The 22,412-nt window shown below is 41.0% G+C and overlaps 1 protein-coding gene across 1 annotated transcript; it reads left to right on the forward strand.

Moving 5' to 3' along the window:
• Positions 1-5,846: 5,846 nt before the first annotated feature.
• Positions 5,847-22,204, forward strand: LOC118797484 (probable G-protein coupled receptor 83). Its single transcript, XM_036556857.1, has 5 exons — positions 5,847-5,887; positions 6,835-7,342; positions 10,209-10,334; positions 16,700-16,833; positions 21,541-22,204. The coding sequence occupies exons 1-5, from the start codon at positions 5,847-5,849 to the stop codon at positions 22,202-22,204; spliced, it is 1,473 nt and encodes a 490-aa protein (XP_036412750.1).
• The last annotated feature ends 208 nt before the right edge of the window (positions 22,205-22,412 follow it).

The raw sequence follows: 22,412 nt of genomic DNA on the forward strand, positions 1-22,412 counted from the left end.
AATGGTCATTTAAACAGATTTCTTAGAGGTCTAGCAATCTGATTAAGAAGTCTGATAAAGAGAGCTGGACTTTATCTCAGTAATCAGATGTCTCAGTGCATGTGAACTCTTACTCTGATTTCTTTCGTTTCTCTTGAGTCTGTATATGTGTGAAAACAGATGGTGGTACCGGAAATAAGCAAGCAGCGTTTAACGCAGCACCCGCGAGACTCAACAAAACACTTTTGGAGCGACACTGAAACCGACTACAGGCTTGATGAAATCTTCTAGATGATCTATTTTCATATTTTACATAAAGTGGCGCGATGTTGACAAAATGAAAAAGCCACAGCTTTTTTTTTGTTTTACGTCACAGTTTACGTCACGTCTTCTTCTGTGAGTTGGTTATTTGCTGGTTATAAAGCAGAAATCCGATTACTGTCTGACTCATGGAGACCCAGAGTTCCCCATTATCTGATTACTCAAGTGCATTTAAACACGTTGATTGGATTACTGACATAATCTGATTTTCTGCAGCTATCAGATTCTAAAGTGCATGCAGACGCACTCAGTGTCAAACAGTCAGCAACATGCTTGTAACCGATTCATGTAATCGGGAGCTTTTAGAGGCATTAAACTCTTCACGTCTGGTTGCTGTCACTGTCACTGTGAACAGTTATGTCTGTTAGTTTCTGTGAAATGGAGAACTTCACACCAAACCACTCTGAATGACTTTGTTTACTTTGTTTATAATAGTTTACATTACACAGAAATAAAAAAAAAAAATCAAACATCTTGTTTGCTCAACTAGTATAAATAATTAGCTCTGCTGCCTGGCATCCTGTTGGCACTGTTTAGAATGTTTATTGTCCTTTTATACTGAGTGTTTCCAGGTGAAATACCTACATTTGCAATTTAATTTTTTCACATAAGCAAACGGCCTCAGTGAAAAGGGTATCTCAGACCAAACGAAGGCTGGGTTGAGCAATACTGGTTCATATAACTTAGAAAACTCTTGTGAATTCTCGATATAAATGCCAGTATAACATTGGCAAAGTGTTTAGAGGGTAAATGAAATCAGATGTACACTAACCACTACAACAAACGAGAGGCTGCGTTGTCAGCTGATGTCAACTGCCTAGGTGTTCGCTACTTCTGCTGATTGAGGCAATTTCGTTTTTTTGGTCTGATGTTTAGTTACACCAGATCTGAAACATGACAACGGTTTGTTTTTCTCGGGACTCAAAGTCATTTAGTCTGAGGAACGATGCCATTCTCACTGTGAGGTCTGAGGATGTCCTAAAACGAACCCCGTAGCCCCACCTAGTTTTAATTAACATATATTTACATGTTGGGCAACTTCAAAACAAAAAAGCAAAGTAGGAAATGAAAAGTAAATCTCCAGCAGATGGCGCCCTGTGTTCATTTGCATTTGCCTTTTTATTCTGACACTTAAAGCACGACCACACCGGAAAAGTCGCAATGAAGTCATTTTTTATTTAGGTTAAACTGATGATTTTTTACAGTGCTCATCTTTACGTATCAGTGTCACATTGAAGATCCGGCTCGATGCTTAGGTCTCAGATGCAAAATCAACGTTATACTAATGAAGATGTGATGACAGTAGTAGATAATTCACTCACATATTTCCACCAGAGAGGTCTCCAAATCCCCAAATCCTACCTAGTGTGGCTTAAATGACCCAGTTGTGTCTTTTTTCCCCTTTTTTTCTGACTTGCTGTGCAGGGATTGGTGTAGTATAGAGCGTAACGCTGCTGACAACCACACGGCATGTTAGGGTTCAGTACTCTGCTACATTAAAAAGAGTCCTTGAACAAGATGTCCAGCACTACATTCTTAGTAACTGTGCAGCACTCCGGATGAAAGTGTCAGAAAGAAAGGAGAAATAGAAGTATGTAAGTATAGAAGTATGACTCAAAGAGCTTTTTCATTTTTAATTTAGCTCAACTAAATATTTCACTTGGTGCTGAAAACACAATGTCAATCAGTGTAACTAATTATTTCCCAAAGTTGAGTAAACAAAAAAGTCAATGGAAACTGGCACTAAGATTTATTTAGAGAAAACTCAATTTTTTAGATTGTGAATGTCCTCTGTCCACCTACACAAAGTCCTCTGTCACTTCTTCTTTTAGAAATGCAGTAAATAATTGTCAGTTATAACCTACCATTCTTGAGAAAATTGGGAAGTGAACATTTAGTTGATAATTACACTTGATACACTCGTTGGGCCCGTATCCTACAATTTTCTTGCATTTCATATTTTCACTGTAAGATCCATTTATAATGTTAACAGGGTTTTATGTCCAAAACGGTCACAGTTCATTTTTTCGTGACCACTTTCCATCCTCTCTTCATCCCTCATAATTAAACAAGCTGTTTTTGTTACTGTGCTTGTATGACTGATATATGTAAATGAGCGCTGTTTCTGATTGTCCTGTATTGTGCTTCATTCAAAAAGCCATCGGGGCTGAAACGCTCTGCCAGTGTGTTTCTGTACATTTTTACAGATCAGTTTTTGTGGGTGCTTTGAAGAATCAGGGCGTTTGCATGATTCAACAAGCTTTTAAAACGCCACTACAGTTGCAATACAGTAACTGTAGCAATACAGTTGCAAATATGAAATTTTGTCCAGGCAAACCGTCTGTCCATTCAGCAACTCTCAACTCCAGTGAAAATTTCGTCTGAAATCAAGAATATTAATAGGGAGTTCTTTCCCCAGTTACTGTGGTAACAGCCTCTGTGAGGATATGAGGATTTGACTGCATTCAGCTAAGAGCATAAGTGAGGTCAGGTACTGATGTTGAATGGTCAGTTCTGTATCACTCCAACTCATCTTAAAGATATTGGATGGAGCTCCATCAATGCAGAGAACACAGTTTTACTGCCCCATGGCCCAGCGCTGGGGGCTTTATACCCCTCTAGCTGACGCTTGGCATTGAGCATGCTGGACTTAGACTCATGCTGCTGTTTCAGAAGGTTCTGTTCTACTGACAGCGCTTTTCTACTGTGCGTATGCCTGCGTCAGCAATCGATTCACTTTAGAGTAGCTAATTCACCAATTAGAAGGGGTGTCTGGGTACTTTTAAACGTCTTTTATATACGTAAAGAAATTTAGATAAAGATACAGCTGATATGTTTATTGTGAATATATATATAGATAGATAGATAGATAGATATTCACCTCTATGAGCCACTTTCTGTGCGATTTCGATTGCACGCTCTAAGTTAACAGCAACAAACTGAGGTCAATCCCAGGACATCTTTGCAATCTTTCTAAGCTCTGCAGCCTGTCCTTGGGTGTTCTGTATTGCTTGTAGAGTAAGAATTGAGTAGACAGTGAACTTTGGCCCACAGTCATACCATCAAAAATATTCAAGAATAAGTTGCACAAAAAGGGAAAAAAAAACTTTAAAACTTTTAGACAGATCCGATTTTCTACATTTTATTTGATAATGTAATGTTGACGGAACGCAAAAGGCAGAACTTGAAAGTGCGGAAGTGCAGCACCCGAACAGTCTGTGGCAGCACACTACATTAAAGGCTAGTGCAGGGGTCGCAACCCAAATGTTAATAAGAGTCATTTTGTCCTTTCAACAAAAATCAAACCACCTTGGGAGCCACAACACTTTGAGTCCATTTTACCATCTTGGCTGTAATTATGTCTCAGTACATACTAATGTCCTGGTATAGGATAAAAATATAATACAAACAAAAACGCAGACTTACTTTGCTCTGCTTTAAGTTTTAGCTCAGCTGTAGCCGATTTTCTCGCATCTCCAGCAGGAAACTTTTCCACAAACGTAGAAACGTTTCTTGTAAAATGTCTCTCAATTCGACTTTTTACGAGGCTGAAGTCGCTTCTCATTCGACAGCTTCTCGTTCAAATTTTCCCGTTCCACCTTAAATGGTGCCCGAGGCACCAGAATGTAACTGCTGCACTATTTAAGGTGGAACGGGAAAATTCAAACAAAAACTGGAGATTGAGAAAATGACTTCAGTTTCACGAGTTTTTTAGTGTTTGACAGTTTCTCTTTACAGAATAAATGTATCAGGAAACCAGCTGGAGTGATTAGAAGTGTAAATAAGTGTATTCGTCTCAAATTATGGAAGTTCAGAAGGGATTGTCGTCTAGAGACAGTTCTTTAGAGAGGTCTTCTAGACAGTTCTTCAGAGGGATCATCTTCTAGAGAGTGGTTTAGAGAGGTCTTCTAGACAGTTCTTTGGGGGAATGTCTTCTAGAGAGAATTCTTCAGAGGGATTGTCTTCTAGAGAGTGGTTTAGAGAAGTTTCCTAGACAGTTCTTCAGAGGAATGTCTTCTGGAGACAGTTCTTTAGAGAGATCTTCTAGACAGTTCTTCAGAGGAAGGTCTTCTGGAGACAGGTCTTTAGAGAGGTCTTCTAGACAGTTCTTTGGGGGAAGGTCTTCTGGAGACAGTTCTGCAGAGGGACTGTCTTCTGGGGATAATTCTTTGGAGGGTTCAGAGGAAAAGTCTTCTGGTTTCTCAGGTGTCCGTTCATTACAGGGCAGTTCTTTAACGAGCAGTTTTGTAAGAGTCAGTTCTTTAACGGGAAGTTCTTCATGGAGCAGTTCTTTAAAGCAGATCAGAATAGGTCAAATCAGCTTCACACATTCGCAAATTGATTTTGTGCTACGTGAGACCACGTAAAAAAATTGGCACCTAATCTGCTTTATTACCCAACACAAGGAAGCCCAGCTGTTTCTCTCATTAAATTTGTTTTGTGAATGAAGCAGAATGAGTTTCAAACACGTGTCAGAGTAGCTTATTTTTTCTGTTAGTCACCAGAGGTTTTGACTTACCTACAGAAATGATGAGTTTATCAAATCTGCTGGCTCTGGAATGGCCTGGCTGGTGATGCATCCAGAGCAACATGAAACTTGAAGTTGATCTCTTTCTCACTTTGTCCGCTGTTTGTTGTAGTAAACTCATAAATACAAACATTTATGAGGACCTTCTGAACCAGAGCTGCCAAAAGGTGGCCCAAAAAAGGTGGCCCAAAATTGATCAGTGAAGACATCTGAATCAGCATGTCAGAGAAGACTCTACCCCATCCCATCACCTAATGAGAGAGTGGACATATTTCTCTACAAGTGGTGCACATACTTTTGTATTTGGGGACAAATTGCAGTTTTAAATGGAACATAAGAATTTAGTAAATAAAAATAAGTATATTTTCTCATTGGGGGGTGGGTTTAGGGTAATGTTCTGGTGGGCCAAATCCAACATCCTCATGTGCCACAGCCAGCTCTTAGGGCAGCACTGCGTACTACACAGTCATATGCAAATTTTTGGGAACGCTTGGTAGTTATTTTATATTTTATGTTTTTTCAGTATGTTAAACTGAACAAATAAGTACAAGTTGTGCACTAAATTTGGAGGAAAATGTGCTATTTTAGTCCCTGTAGATGGTGTGTTAACTTATTTTTACTTAGAAAATCAACAAAAGCTGTAACTTGACTGGGACATGATATACGACTGTTTACACTCTCTGAGCACTTTATTAGGAACACTACACTAATATTGCATAGGGCCTCTCTTTGCTCTCATAACAGCCTCAATTCTCCTTGTCATGGATTCCACAAGATGTTGGACACATTCCTTTGAGATTCTGGTCCATGTTAACTTCATTGACTTCATTGAATTCCTTTCAGGTGCATTTTCATGCTGTGAATCTCCTGTTCTACCACATCCCAAAGGTTCTACTGGATTTAGATCCAGTGACTGGGAAGACCACTGAAGAAAAATGAACTCACTGTTATGTTCATGAAACCAGTTTGAGACGACTTTTGCTTTGCGACATGGTGCATCATCAGTAGCCATTAGAAGATGATAAAGGAAGGCACAGTCAGCAACAACACTCAGACAGGGTGTGGCATTTAAGCAATGATTGATTGGTATTAATGGGTCCAAAGAAAACATTCCCCACCCCATTACCCCACCTCCACCAGCCTGGACTGTTGAGACAAGGCAGGTTGGGTCCACAGATTCAGGCTGTTGGATCCAAATTCTGACCCAACCATCTGTGTTCTGTGTGCCTCAGCAGGAATCAAGATTCATCAGGCCAGGCTATGTTTTTCCAGTCTGCAACTGTCCAGTTTTGGTGAACCTGTTGCCCACTGCAGTCTCAGCTTTCTGTTCTTGGCCAACAGAAGTGGAACCAAACATGGTCTTCTGCTTTTGTAGCCCATCCACCTCAAAGTTTGATATGTATTCTAAGATGCTTTTCTTACCACAAGGTGGTTGTCTGAGTTACTGTAGCCTTTCTGTCAGTTCAAACCATTCTCCGCTGACTTCTCTCATCTTTAAGGTGTTTCCGTACACAGAACTGACACTCACTGGATGTTTTTTCTTTATTGCTCCATTCTGAGTAACTCTAGAGACTGTTAGCCTGAAAATCCCAGGAAATCAGCAGTTATAGAAATATTTAAACCAGCCCGTCTGGCAGCAACAATCATGCCATGGTCAAAATATCCCCCATTCTGAAGGTTGAGATGAACATTATCTGAAGCTGCTGGTCTCTAGTCTTTATATATATATATATATATATATATATATATATATATATATATATATATATATATGTATATATGTAGTAGTCGTGTTGCACTTGCGCTTAAGAAAGCTTGTAAGGTTTTAGATAAAAGCATCTGCCAAAAGAAAGAATGAACGAATGAATGAATGGATGACTGTAAATGTAGAGCTCTGTGAGGTCGTTATGAAAAAGATCAGGCTGTCCAATAGAAACTCGGATGGAACCGACTGGCCAATCGCAGGACAGCACGCGCTGCGTTTAAAAGCGGCGCTCGTGCAGCAGCTGGGCGAGTCGCGCGCACCATGCCGCGCCAAACGGACACCTAGGAGGGAGAACACTTGCGCAGCGGACAATGCTGTTGCACGTGGCGTACTTGGTGCACCTGGCGCACGTGAGCGCGAGCGTGGCGCGAGGATGGACGTCGCGCGTGCCGCGTAATTATAACTACAATAACAACGTCTACAACGCGTCCGTGCTGGACGTGGATGATCTGCTGCTGGAGGTGAACGGCTCGAGCCCGTACGCGCTGGACGAGAGCGCGCTCGCGGACTGGCGCTCTCTGGCGCGCGGAAGGAAGCGCGAGGGCGCGGAGTCTCAGCACGCGGCCACGGTGAAGGCGCTGCTCGTGGTGGCTTACAGCGTCATCATCATCATCTCGCTGTTCGGAAACACGCTCGTGTGCCACGTGGTGATGAAAAACAAGCGCATGCACTCCGCCACGAGCCTCTTCATAGTGAACCTGGCCATAGCGGACATCCTGATCACCCTGCTCAACACACCCTTCACACTGGTGAGGACAGAGAGAGAGAGAGAGAGAGAGTGTATTTATGTATGTGTGTATGTGTTTAAGAAAGAAAGAGAGAGAGGGAGAGAGTGTGTGTGTGTTTAAAAGTGTGTGTGTGTGTTTAAGAAAGTGTGTGTGTGTTTTAGAAAGTGTGTGTTTGAGAGTGTGTGTGTGTTTAAAAGTGTGTGTGTGTTTGAGAGTGTGTGTGTGTTTGAGAGTGTGTGTGTGTTTAAAAGTGTGTGTGTGTTTGAGAGAGTGTGTGTGTGTTTGAGAGAGTGTGTGTGTGAGAGTGTGTGTGTGTTTGAGAGTGTGTTTAAAAGTGTGTGTGTGTGTTTTTGAGAGTGTGTTTAAAAAGAGAGAGTGAGTGTGTTTGAGAGTATGTGTGTATTTAAGAAAGTGTGTGTGTGTTTAAAAAAGAGCATGTGTGTGTGTTTGAGAGAGAGCGAGAGTATGTGTGTTTGAGAGAGTGTGTGTGTTTGAGAGAGAGAGAGAGAGAGAGAGTGTGTGTGTTTGAGAGAGAGTGTGTGTGTTTGAGAGAGAGCGAGAGTATGTGTGTTTGAGAGTGTGTGTGTTTGAGAGAGAGAGAGAGAGAGAGAGTGTGTGTGTTTGAGAGAGAGAGAGAGAGAGTGTGTGTGTTTGAGAGAGAGTGTGTGTGTTTGAGAGAGAGAGAGAGAGAGAGAGTGTGTTTGAGAGAGAGAGAGAGTGTGTGTGTTTGAGAGAGAGAGAGAGAGAGAGAGAGAGTGTGTGTGTTTGAGAGAGAGAGAGAGTGTGTGTGTTTGAGAGAGAGAGAGAGAGAGAGAGTGGTCCAGTCCTCTGGAGAGAAATCAGTCACCTGTGCTAAATTTAATGTGTGTTTTTAATCGTACTAAAAATGTATGAAGTTCATTGTGTTGGAAATCAGAACATCAAACCAAGCAGGATTTATCTAGAACAGGCCACTCCAGGACAGTTTGTTCTCTTGGAATTTTAAGATTCTATCTCTGACGTTTTTGTCAGAGTTGAGTTATTCACATTGTTGTGTGCTTTTTTGGACTCTTTGGCTCAATCCCCCCTTCACCCCTCGCCCCTACCACGCATTCACGCCCAGGGGTAGGGTGTCCTGACTTTAGTTGAGATAGAGGGGTGGGGTGAAGTGTTAGAGCTACATGGCCCTCCAAACAGGGTTTTTCAGAGACTCCAAACTGAGAGCTATGAGAAAGAAAGAGACCAAAGAAACCCACAAATGTGAGAATTTACTCAGTTAGAAAAATTACGATAATTATCGTTTAATCTCGTTTCAATGTATTATGATCCTTTTCTTCATAACAAGCATAAAATTGCTAGTAGTGCTGATGTCTCAATAGCCAGCTAGATAAATTTCCTGTTCCACCTTAAATGGCAGTTACATTCTGGCGCCTCAGGTGTCACAACTGCTGCACCATTTAAGGTGGAACGGGAGAATTGCGAATATCTGACTTCAGCTTAATATCACTGAAGAATTAGGGGTGGGCGATAATAAATAACTGTCCCCCCCCCTTTTTGAAGGCATGTGATGTCCTAAACGTAACTAAAGCCCAGTAGTGAGGTTGCTGAACTCTAACTTAGGTCTACCTGTGAGCCAATCAGCACTTTGAATATGCACAAAAGGACCAATCAGGTTCTGCTTCTTTGTCATGTCGCCGTTCTGCTCAGAGACTGCGGGAAAAGTTTATAAGATATGAAACATGTTATAAATTTTAAGGCTTAAATGTAAGTAAATAGTAAACATTTGAATTGATGGGATCTTAATCACAACGTAAACATTAATTTCATTCATTCATCCATATTTTCTTTTTTTCCCTCTTTCTCCCAAAAAATAAGACATTTTGGTGCTTTAGGTCAACATTTCTGATATAAAACAAAACCTCACACTGCCTTTATACTGACCTGCTACACTGACCTGCTGGGACCGTTCATTACAGTAGCTGGTTTCTGTCTAACTAAAGTAAACTTAAACTAATGACTGACCTCTGCACTGGACAAAATATTCACCACTGACCTTTATATATAACCTGCAATGCTCTTTTGAATGAGAAACGATTCTTTTTTTTCCTAAAACAAGAAATGAAAGTCCTCAAAAATAAATAAATGATAAAAGTCGAAAAAATATCATAGAAACATGAAATGTAACTTTCTGTTAATATAGACTCTCCGTTAGACTGATTTTATTACCAGTTTACCAGTATAAACTGTCTGTGTTCCTTTAAAACCATTCCTTCTTGTCATGTTTTCTCAGACAGAACCTTATAGCTCCAAGCAGGACGTGAGTTCTTAGGATTTTAAGGTTCTTTCTGCATTTGGCCTGTTCCAAAAAACTCATTTACAGATTTGATTGGATTTTAATGTTGTACACTTAGAATAGATTTAGAGTGTCCGCGATTTTCACGTATTAAAGAGACGTGATACGCAAATGAATTCTGCTATTTAGAATGCAAAATGTTTGAAGCTCAACATCTCAAAACTGCTCAGAGCACAGACAGAACCTTATCATTCCAAGGGGACGAGTTATTTCTGTCTTTTTGGCACAGTTTCAGAAGGTGGCAGGGGTTTGAGATCAATAGTTTTTTTTTTCAGACATCTGAAGGTTTGCGTCTAAAATGCCTTTGTACACTTGAGAGTTCATGATCAGTTCAATGAACATAAACTCATTGAAAAACAGCCCCAGACTTTGATGCTCCTCAGTCTACAGCAGCCTTAGTGCCTTTTGCCGGTTCTTCTCCACACAGAGAGACCATCATCAGGCTAAACATGTTTTACTCTGAAACAACTATCATGTTGCTCATCGTTTGACTTTAAAGTGTCCAGATACTTGATGAACATGGACAGGAACTGATGTGTGTGTGTTGCTCTGTAGGTGCGTTTCGTTAACAGTACGTGGGTGTTCGGCAGAGGAATGTGCCACATTAGCCGCTTTGTACAGTATTGCTCTCTTCACGTGTCCACTCTGACGCTGACCGCTATCGCACTGGACAGGCGACAGGTAAAGAACTTTCATTGCTACAGACCAGTGAATTGAGATAAAACCTACAGAGATAAAAAAAAACATGTTGTAATTTGATATTAATTATTTAAATATATCGTTTATAGTGCTCGTTTGTAGATGATTAATAAGCTCTTAACAGAGTATCAGTAACACATCAACAACATATCAGTGAAGTAGCAGCAGTGAAGCATCTGGATACACTGAAGTAAATATCTTGTAGATGTTCTGTTGATACATTACTTACATTAAGTAGATGTATTGTTAAGGTGTTACCTCCATTATGCAAAACCTGACCTTACCCAACACCTAACCCTCACCCTGGCCCTAATCCTAACCTTAACCCCAACCCAACACCTAATCCTAACCCTCACCCTAGCCCTAATCCTAACCCTAACCCTCACCCTGGCCCTAATCCTAACCTTAACCTCAACCCAAAACCTAATCCTAACCCTCACCCTGGCCCTAATCCTAACCCTAACCCTCACCCTGGCCCTAATCCTAATCCTAACCCCAACCCAAAACCTAATCCTAACCCTCACCCTGACCCTAATCCTAACCTTAACCCCAACCCAAAACCTAATCCTAACCCTCACCCTGGCCCTAATCCTAACCCTAACCCTCACCCTGGCCCTAATCCTAACCTTAACCTCAACCCAAAATTTAATCCTAACCCTCACCCTGGCCCTAATCCTAACCCTAACCCTCACCCTGGCCCTAATCCTAACCTTAACCTCAACCCAAAACCTAACCCTAACCCTAACCTTAACCTCAACCCAAAACCTAATCCTAACCCTCACCCTGGCCCTAACCCTAACCTTAACCTCAACCCAAAATTTAATCCTAACCCTCACCCTGGCCCTAATCCTAACCCTAACCCTCACCCTGGCCCTAATCCTAATCTTAACCTCAACCCAAAACCTAATCCTAACCCTCACCCTGGCCGTAATCCTAACCTTAACCTCAACCCAAAACCTAATCCTAACCTAACCCTGGCCCTAATCCTAACCCTAACCCTCACCCTGGCCCTAATCCTAACCTTAACCTCAACCCAAAACCTAATCCTAACCCTCACCCTGGCCCTAATCCTAACCTTAACCTCAACCCAAAATTTAATCCTAACCCTCACCCTGGCCCTAATCCTAACCTTAACCTCAACCCAAAACCTAATCCTAACCCTCACCCTGGCCCTAATCCTAACATTAACCCCAACCCAAAACCTAATCCTTACCTAACCCTGGCGCTAATCCTAACCCTCACCCTGGCCCTAATCCTAACCCTAACCTTAACCCCAACCCAAAACCTAATCCTAACCCTGGCGCTAATTCTAACCCTCATATATCTTTGACATGTTAGAGAGTCTGTTGAGTGTTTCATCTAAAATGACCACTCAAAATAAAGTGTAATTACATAGTTACACAGTAAATTACATTGTTACATAATGAAATTAATTAACATTTGATTGACATTTTGTATGTGGAGATTCAAGTATGCCCTTCCGACTGTTATCCTTTTGTCACGTTGACAGAAATGTAACGAATGAACAGTAAAATCAATTATAATCAAATATATAATCTTTTACTTATAAACACAAATGTGGACTGTTAGTTCAGAATCAGCACTTTCCATACAATTTCTCTCCATTTTTGAGCTGCAAAATGTAAGGAAAAAATGTTTCAAGGCCCATACAAGGAAATGAGGAATCTACTGAAGGGCTGAACTTCATTGTCAGCTCATCAGTCTTGGTAAAAGCATGTTATTAACTGGACTATAGATGTTCTGTAGAATAAGCTGGGCAGTATGACCATTTCTCATTGTGATACATGACATCACATTCGGCCTTTCTGAGCATATTGTGGATATCAACTGTACCTAAAAAACACTCTTCCCAACTGCAAGTTGGATTATATAGTGAGTATAATTAGTCCTGTTTCACTGGATTTAGTGCAGCAAAGTGTGTGAAATATTGACTACAAATCGTTGTATAATTCATAGTTTATGACTGGTTTTTAATGTGGGACTACTTTGCCTTTTCCAGTTTATCAGGTGTTCAAAAATGTATACTGTGTATCATGAAAACTTTAAGTATCATGATATTACATTTTTTGCCGTATCACCCAGCTCTGTTACCAAATAAAATACTGACATATTATTATTATTATTATTATTACTCATAATGTCATTCAGAAGCTCAGACACCACCTGAGAAACTGACGGTTATTAGGAGCTGTCCAGCACTATGGTGCTGAAATGACTCACCGCTTTTGTTTGGCCAGTAGTGACCTCTTAACTCTGAGACTGTCTATAATGTGAGATTATCACTGAGCTCAGCTGTTCGTATATGTTCTTTTCTTCCTCAGTGATTAAACAGTTGTCAATATTTGATTGAACTAGAACCCTGCTCAGATGTGCCATCGTTAAGTATGCGCAAGATTTATTATGCTGGTTTAGTAATATATAGAGAAAAAATGTTGTGTAAAGCTTGTTCAACCTTGCAACATAAGAAAGCATTTAGGCTGCTTTTCCACTGCAGGGTATCAGCTCAACTCAAGTCGTCTCCATTAGTTTCCATAAGGCACGCCTGCTACCTGGTACCTGGTACTATTTTGAGTATCACCTTCATCGATGTTCCAAGCGAGCTGAGGCGAAACCAAAAGGTGACGTAGAAAAACTGAAGAGAAAAACTGAGAATCATCACCCTAAGCACATATTCTAACGCCAGCTACCAGGTTGCGTCACTTTTGAGCAGCCAGAATCGCCTCGTCTTCTGGACTCTGATGTCATTTTTCCCAAACTCTCCTTTTTATTTTTAGGAGTATTCTGTCTGCTGCCATCAGCCTCCTCTGAACAACATTTGTCTCATTTATGTCACTGCATTTCATGTGGAATCATTATGATGACCAGCTACATTGAGGGGGCGCTATATCTGCAGTGGAAAATGAAGTAGCTGGTACCAAAAGTGAGTCGAGTCGAGTCAATTAGAGTTGAACTGTACCATGTGGTGGAAAAATGCTGTTAACTGTCAGTCAAAAACTTTCATCTTTAAGAGATGAAACACCCACCACAGGTGCCACTGTCCCTCTTTCCACTATTAGAAGACAACTCAGCGCTAAGGATGTGCAGCTGTCAAGAAGCCTCACTGAGAAAAGGAGACACAAAAGAAGAGTCAAATAATGAAGCTGCTGGTGTTCTCGTTCTCAGTACAGTGGACCGTCCACCCCAACGTCTAACTCTCTACATCACTTAATGTGTTTGAAATACTACTGCAAGAAGCAGAAACCGACTTCTGAGACTGAACGTTTAAGGTGTGGAACAATATCCCTGCAGGTTTCTGAAAACTGAAAGCAGATCTGAAAGAATGTGAGCTGGAATAAAGGCGAAGAGTAGAAACACACATATTGATTTACAAACTGAATCAGCGAATCAATCCTGGTGCTCTGTTGTGTGAAAAGCGCAACGTGAAACGTCAGTAGGGGCTAAAATAGGCCATCGATTCATTGTGGACTGACATATTAACCTCTGTTATTATTTTTATTACTATTTTTATTTATTATTGTTTTTATCTTGACATTTATAATGTTAAAGTAGGTCATGGATCCAGAAAGACTTATTTGTTTACTTATTTGATCAATAATATTTTTTTATAATGACCTTGAGAATGTTAAATGGCCATGTGCACTGACCTATTTATTCATTATTATTATTTTTATATTATTATTCATAATGACTTTTAGAAGCTCAGACTCTACCTGAGAAACTGCAGGTTATGGGAGCTGAAATGGCTCACCAGCTTTTGTTTAGCTGAAAAATTGGTAATGGTAAATGTTTTCTGCTTTTCTATGACTATGAAAAATGATGAAATAGGGTGGTCTTTGATTTTTGCACAGGACTATAATACATATAGCCTTTGTAACAACTGTAGCTTGAAAAGCTACATTTAATGAATGTGGATTTAAATGTTGGTACACTTTGTTTAACTTCACCCTAAAAACAAACTGAAAGTAAAGAGAAATACTGCAGGTTTTGCCTTCAGACAGCTCAGAGCTCACTGATAAAGCCTCCTAGAAGCTTTAGAAACTTAAAAGTTAGTTTGTGAATCACAGATAATCAGACAGGTAGATCTTGCTGCTGTCAGAACCTCGTATCTCTATTTTTGTCAATTTTCAGTTTTGGACACATTGAAAATACCCGTTTTTCTTACATTGTGTTAAAATTTCCAACAGAAATGGTCCAAAAAAGTCTGGTTCCTTTGACTTGCATTAAAAGTAAGGTATGTTTTTTTCTTCTCCTGTAAAGTTACCATTCTGAAGATATGAGGTTTTGTTCCAACAGCAGCGATAAACAAGAGCAAACAGGTGAAAACAATTAGAATTCAGGTGACTGGGATCTGCTAACTGACTGATTGGATGGCTGGGTCATGTGACTGACTGATGCATCTTAGGAATTCAGGTCCATAAGATAGTGACAGTCCATTTGAGAGCTAGTAAGCATGACACAGAAACATCCGTATAGGTTTTTGATGTGGAAGAAACAGTGTTGCACCCACAGATCAACCTGCCTAGTTCTGTTTAACCACAGCAACAAAGTCCAGTTCAGAGGGAAACACTTTAAACTGGAAACTCAGTGTTATAAAGCAACTCTAAATAAAGACACATTTTCATGGGATTTTTGCTGACATTCTGTCAAACTTGTTCAACCTGGCAATAGTTGATATGAAAGACACACATTTGTGGGCGGAGCTTCGATAGGTCAGCTATTTGTTAATCAAATTGTACAGCAAAGAAAAAAAATGACCAGTCAATCTTAAAAGGGGCAGTCAACTCTAATATACATATATATATGGTGGTTATCAAGCAGAGAAAAAAACCTTAAGATCAGGATAATAAAACTCCCAGACAGTGACTGATAGTGGTGTAGCCATAGCAACATCAACTTTCCCCCATCTGCAGGCTTTTTTCTGCTTTTTTAAGCGTTTGTTTTCTGGCAGAAGTCAGACTTTGAATCAGATTTAGTGAGATATCATAAAAGAATTGTCAAACTAGTGTGACTACACTTAAAAAAGATGGTTCTTTAAGGGTTTTTAGTAAAGAAACTTGTTCTATTTAGAACCATGAACACCTGAAGAACCCACTGCATGATTTCATCATGAAGTTGTTCTTTCAAGATTGTGTTGTCTACAGTTTTATATAGAACCTTTTTGAAAATGGTTCTATATAGCACCAAAAAGTGTTCTTCTATTGTTACAAGCTTGACATCATAACAATAGAAGAACACCTTTTCGGTGCTATATAGAACCATTTTCTTTACTAAAGAACCCTTGAAGAGCCATCGTTTTTTAAGAGTGTACAGCATGCGTGTCAAACTGGGGACCTTGCAGGCAAAAGTGCTGCAGTGATCAGTGTTTACCCTCATCTAATGCCCTGAATTCAGTTCATGAAGGCCTTGCTGATGAGCTGATGAGCTGAATCAGGTGTGATTAATGAGGTAATATGCTGAAGTCTACAGTGTCTTGGCCTGCAAGGACTGGAGCCTGACACAAATGGTGTACAGCAACTATTGTAGTGAGTGTTATTGGTTTGCATTAGTAGGAATTTGCCAATCAATCAAACACTGTAGGCGTTTGCTAAAGCATAGAACTTTGGTTAGTTAGCTAAAATAAGCATCAGATCATCCAAACAACATGAGCATTTGTTGAGTAAGTTAGACTAGCCAACAAAATATTGTTGTTCTGTAACTAAATTGTAATTAAAGTAATTAAAGCCATGTGATACAGTGATTTCACTCAAATTAGCCTAAGAGGTGTTTTGAAAACTTTAGTCAGGTACAGCTAAAGAGACCTTGCTTTGTGTGTGACCTGTGGAAATATGCTGCTGATTGATGTCACAGTGGACACCTCTCCCACTGACACTCATAGACACTATCACAGACATACACACACATATTATCACTGAGTACCTTACCAACGGCTTAGCAACTCCTAGCAGCGCCATAGCAATAGCCAGGCAACATCTTAGCAACTCCCTGGGATAACATAGCGATGACCTAGCAAGACTTTAGCAACCATTTGGGAAAGCAAAACAATGGCCTAACAACACCTAAACAGATGATTGGGTTAACGGCCTAGCAACATCTTATCAACCACCTGAAATGAAATAGCAACCATCTAACAATAACCTAGCATCCACCTGGAACACCATAGCCACTGCTGTTTAAACAACTGAACAAAAGTAACACCCTTAAGTTAAAATAAACCCCCCAAAAAAACAGATGGGATGGGACCACTTATCCAACCTAGTGTGCAGGGCATGGACAGGTCAATTGCAGTGTGTGTATATGTCTAACTGTTGACCGCTGCGTGTGCGCAGGTGATCCTACATCCTCTGAAGCCGCGGATGTGCACAGGCCAGGGCGCAGTGTGCATCGTCTTTATCTGGCTGATGGCCACCTGCTTCTCGCTGCCTCACGCCATCTTCCAGAAGCTGTTCACTTTTGTGTACAGGTAAACCACCTGTTCAGGTGTGTGTGTGTGGTGTTGTGGGAGTGCGGGCCTGCACGTGTGAATTCCCCAAACGGTCCATCTGTTTGCATGAGACATCACAAATAACAACCAAGAATGGCTCTATTAATAATTCATAGATGCCGTGCTGAGCGGTGGGTGTATCAAAACGCTTGATGGGCTGAAAGCAGTGAAGAGCTTGCTGTGTTATTCGTGGGAGAAGAAAAGCGTTCATTTTATTAGGCCACGATTTATAGACAGCTAGAACTCTCACACAAACGCCGAGAATATCACCCACTGGCTGCTTTCTAAGAATCAGAGGGAAATTCTGAGCTCGCTGAATTCTCAGCACTTTTTCTTTTTTCTATAAACGCCATTGGAGCTGGATTCGCTTTTCCAGTGGAGGTTGGTTGTGTGGGATTTGTTTGTCTGATTAGTTCTGGATAAAAATATGTATAATTTCATTCGATTCTCACAGATAACCTGGACTGAAACTAGAGCTGCAACTAGTTCAACTAATCTAACTAATCTGGGTTTAACCCCTTTGCTTGTACACCGCCACTAAAAGTACTGTCCCCAGGGGAGCCCTAGAGCCTGCGGTCATCCTGCAAGACTGCACATAGGTGACATTATTAAGGTCCAGATGTAGAGTTCGAGAAACCTCAAGGGCTCTAGGTTTTAAAGGGCCCATATCCTTCATATTTCTTATAACATGTAAACGGGTTTATGTACTGAAAAACAGCCATTCTCGATTTTCACATGACCATTTTCCAACATCACTTTATTCAACAGGCTGTTTTTGCTACTGTACCTTTAAGACATATATGTAGTTGAGCTCTGATTGGCTGCCCTGTACTGTGCCTCATTTGAAAAGCAGTCCAGGCTAAATACTCCTTATGACCTCAGCATGAATGGGCAGGGCTGAGTTGCCACAGGCTGAATAACTGGATATGTGTCAGTATGTTGTTTTTCATGACATCACAGAAATAATAAATTCAAAACATTTTTACATATGGAACGTATGAACTGGGGGGTGAACAATACGTTTTTAAAACTTTATTTGCATCCTAAATCAAACTCTATTTTACAAAAGTTTTAATTCTCAGTATCCAAACTCTCAGTATGGATTACGCTGAAATGTAGATATTATTTTGATGATTAACTGAGTCATTTATTTTTTTAGGCCCCAGAAGAATTCCAGAACAGTCTTTGACACCTTTCACAGCAAGTGCCAACAACAGAACCCTCCCATTATAATCAACCGAAATGTTTTGGATTCTTCTAGACAGCACACACTCTTTGATTCATTGACATATTGGCCTATTTTGTCATCTTTGTGAGAAATGATCAAATTGATGAACAGAACATTCATTTTTTCTTGAAAATATCCAAAATTTACAAAAAAGGAACGGCACTGGACCAAAGTACAAAAGGAAAATAATATAAAAATGACAATAATATATGTATGTAGATACTCATGAGAGAAATTATAGTCCATAATTACTTCTGAATTTTTTTTGTTGTTTTTTTTTCTCCAAAATTCCAACTTTGAATGAAATGAGAAAGAAGAAATATGAGGATTCTTAAAATGTGGGTTGGATTGCCAGTGCTACAAAATGGGCTGCCACCAAATTTGAGCAATTTTTGGGTCAGTGGGTTTAGATGACTAATGTTAATTGTGGGCATAAAACATAACCTCTATTATATGATTGTCCTGAAACCACAGCTGGACAGCTCCATCAGTAAAGCAGCTATTTCCTGTTAGGTCTGTGGTTTGTTTACAGTTTGACTTGATGCGCACATTTGACGATTCCAGTGTGAAACTGTAAGCTTTGCAATGTTATACTACATTTAGGGGTTCGCTTACTGTTAGCATGCAGTGTTAGAGGCTTATTGATCAAGGGGAAGGTGACAATATCAGTCTAATTTTATTTTAATGGTGAGTGTCAGCTCCTAATATGAAACCAGGGGCAGGACTGAGCCCAGGACTGAAGAAAATTGAATTGAAATTGAAATAGGCTTTCTAATTATGCTGATACATAATATAAAAAGTAAAATATCCTAGAAATAAAGATCAGACACATGAAATAAACTGACCACAACAACTAAGGCAGTTCAACATAATTTCCTAATGATTAATGTGATCACTGGGCCATTCCCATGAACTTAGCCTAGAAACTCCCCAGGTAGCAATTATTTCACAAACCTTCTGATTTCTTTGACTGAAGCAACAGATATTAGAGTTTGGGAAATAGCAAAATACGAGTCAATGTGTTTGGTTGTAGTTCACTCAGTGGGGAAGATGAGATAACAGGCTTGCCAACCTGTTTAGATGATTCAAACAGGCTATGAAATGTCACTGTAAATCAAATCAAACACTGAAATAATTCACCTACTGATGTTATTTCACTCATGGCAAAAAAAAAGATCTGAAAAGATTTACGTTCAGGACTCACTTCCATATCATCACTGATATCGAAGTAGGCAGAAACCCTGTCCCCTTATCTGAACACTCTGTTGAGTGCAGTCAAAAGCGGAGTGCTGGTCGTTCACCCTTGTGGAGAGTGTTCAGACTGCTGAGCTCAGCTTTCTAATGACCAGATTGTAATTTTGAATGAAAAATGTGGCATCATCAGTCATGATTCATTAGGAATGTCAATTTTAATCAATGAATTGAGTAATCATTGCCCTACTGTAAACAAAACAATACACTCTGATTGGTCCTCTCTCTCATCGCAAGCAATAAAGGCACATCTTTGCCAAAAAAAACTTTCTGCCAAAAAAAAAAAGTCTGTGATGAAACAGTACTATGACTAAATCAGATGCTAGAAGACTGGAGCAGAGAGATTGTAAAAAGGCTAGCTAGACGCTGCTCCTCCGGTACAAACCATTGCACCTCTGCTGCACTGCCGGAGAATCGTACTTTAGCACAGACCATTCAAAAACCTAGGAAGGAGGGCTGTACAACGAATCCTATTTTCTATTGTTTTCACAATATGAGTTTCTGCAATCCCACGTTTTCCCACTCCGATTTAAAATTTTAGAGGTTGTAGTGTTTAGTTTTCGCCATCTTCCATGTCGCACAAGAACATATACACTATACCAAGAAGAATCCCTGGGCAAGACTCCTAACACTACCTTTGTTTACCTGTGCAAAATGATCAAATGGTAGGTCACTTTGGATAAGAGCGTCCGCCAAATGCTGTAAAAGTAATGTAAATGCTCCAACAAACGGCCGGCAGACCAGACGGTAGTACTGAATATTGCAAACACCAGCTGCCTTCTGATTGGGTAGATGCATCGAGTTGACTGGATTCAACTCCACTTAACTTTTCAATGCAGGGGGGCGCTATTAGCAGACAAATAGCTTTTGAAGCATCATTAAAGCAGCGCTTCACATCAGTGATACTGTTTGTCCCTGTACACAAGAATGTGGTTGCATTTCTTATACACAATAATTTGCACAGTACTGGAGAGGGTTTTTAGGTGTCTGTAGGTGTCACCTGAAAAAAAAGTCTACGTGCGACACATCCAGTTATTTTAAGAATAATTAATCACTTCTCAGATCTTCATGATATCCAACAGCTTTATTAAACATCACATTTAACATCCATATTGTGCAGCACTCTTAGGAAGCCAACGTTAGACTCCCAGTTATAGTCTGAGGCCTCGTCCAAGCCGGACAGCGCACGAGTTTGTCCAGGTGGTGGGAGAACACTGCTAATTGAAGCATCATAGCTCCACAGTGCCAGACAGTAACAGCAGGTTTGAGGATAGAAGAATGGCTTGAGGTCATGCTCTGTTTAAGCAGAGTGAGCCTCGTGTTTCAGACACCAGAAAGAGTTTTATTCTAAATTAACAGGTTTAATTAATTAATCCATTAGTGTGTGGCGGATTGGAACAGGACTATTACTAAGGGAGCCCCGGGTCAAACATTACGGTCAGACTAAATTACACACAGTGCAGATTCACACTGGAGTTAAATTACTGCTTTCACTACAGATCTGATCCAGATCAAGATCCAGATCTCAACACTCTCTCTCTCTCTCTCTCTCTCTCTCTCTCATTCCCTCACTCTCTCCTTCCCCTCTTTTCCTTCCATCTCTCTTTCCTTCTCCCTCTCTTTGCTCTTTCCTCCCCCCTTTCTTTCCCTCTCTTCACTCCTGTCTCTTTTTTGTTCTTTTCCTTTTTTCTCCATCATTCTCTCTTTCCTTCTTCCCCCTTTTGTCTCTCTCCCCCTCTTCCTACCCCCTCTCTAATTCTCTCTTCTCTCCTTCTCTCTCTCTCTCCCTCTCCCTCTCTCTCTCTCTCTCTCTCTCTCTCTCTCTCAATGTCTCCCCTTTCTTCATCTTTCTTTCTTGCCTTTCTTTTCTCCTTCTTACTCCCACTTTCTCTCTTACTCATTTAATATAATCTCTCTTTTTCTTTCTTTTCTTTCTCCCTTTCTTTTCTCTTTCACGTTTGCTCTTTTTGTCTTTCTTCCCTTCCCCCTCTCTCTCTTACTCTCTCTACTTTCTCCTCCCTTTCATGTCATCTATATCTTTCCTTCTCCCTTTCTTTTTTCCTTTGCTATCACTCTTTACCCTCCCTCTGTCGTCTCCCCCTTCCCTCCATTACTCTCTTTCCTTTTCCCTCGCTCTTCTCTTCCTCTTTTGCTCTTTTCCTACTCCCCCCCCTCCTCCCCTCTCTCTCCCTTCCCCTATCTCTCAGTAAGGATATCGTCCGCTCCCTGTGTGTGCCGGACTTCCCTGAGCCATCCGAGCTGTACCGGCAGTATCTGGACCTGGTGACCTTCATCCTGCTCTACGTTCTGCCGCTCCTCATCATCACGGCGGCGTACTGGGCCGTGGCCCGGCGGCTTTGGCGCAGGAACGCCATCGGCGACGTGACGAGCGAACAGTATTTCCTGCAGCGAAGGAAGAGGAAGCGGACCATAAAGATGCTGGTGCTGGTGGTGGCCGTGTTCGCGGTGTGCTGGTTCCCGCTAAACTGCTACGTGGTGCTGCTGTCCAGTCAGGCCATTCACTCCAACAACGCCATCTACTTCACTTTCCACTGGCTGGCCATGAGCTCCACCTGCTACAACCCCTTCATCTACTGCTGGCTCAACCAGGGCTTCAGGGCTGAGCTCACCTACCTACTGAGCATGTGCAGAAACAGGCGGGGCCGGGGGAGGGGCAGCAGCTGCCAAGGCAACGACCCAGACCCGATGGCGCCCCCTCGGGACGGGAGTCACCGTGCGGCCTGGCCAGAAAGCCACGCGTCCTCACAGCAGTCCAATCCCAAAGAAAGCCACGCCCTCCGGTCCACCTCTCTCGGCCAATCAGGGAAGACCGATATTCTCTCGGTGGAGCCAATAGTGGCAGTCAGCTGAAGTTTTGTTCCCAGAGCTTGTTTTTGATGTGAAGCACTTCGTGAGCTGGCTTGTAAATGGCTGATTTATACCTCCTTGAAGACATGAACCTGATTGTGTAGAGGGGTATATCGGTAGCCGCAGCTGTCAGGGTAACACTTACAATCTCGACTATACATCATTTGAATCTGTGGTGCTGTTGATTAAGTAACCACTGATTGGTTGGGCA

This window comes from Colossoma macropomum, unplaced genomic scaffold (assembly GCF_904425465.1).
Source record: "Colossoma macropomum unplaced genomic scaffold, Colossoma_macropomum, whole genome shotgun sequence".
Taxonomy (NCBI): Eukaryota; Metazoa; Chordata; class Actinopteri; order Characiformes; family Serrasalmidae; genus Colossoma; species Colossoma macropomum.

What these genes read in the sequence shown, in the direction of transcription:
- LOC118797484 (XM_036556857.1), top strand. Translation starts at nt 5,847, where the DNA reads ATGATAAAGGAAGGCACAGTCAGCAACAACACTCAGACAGG. An exon ending in AGCAACAACACTCAGACAGG is followed by an intron (nt 5,888 to 6,834) that starts GTGTGGCATTTA and finishes CTCGTGCAGCAG; the next exon opens with CTGGGCGAGTCGCGCGCACC. An exon ending in TCGCACTGGACAGGCGACAG is followed by an intron (nt 10,335 to 16,699) that starts GTAAAGAACTTT and finishes GCGTGTGCGCAG; the next exon opens with GTGATCCTACATCCTCTGAA.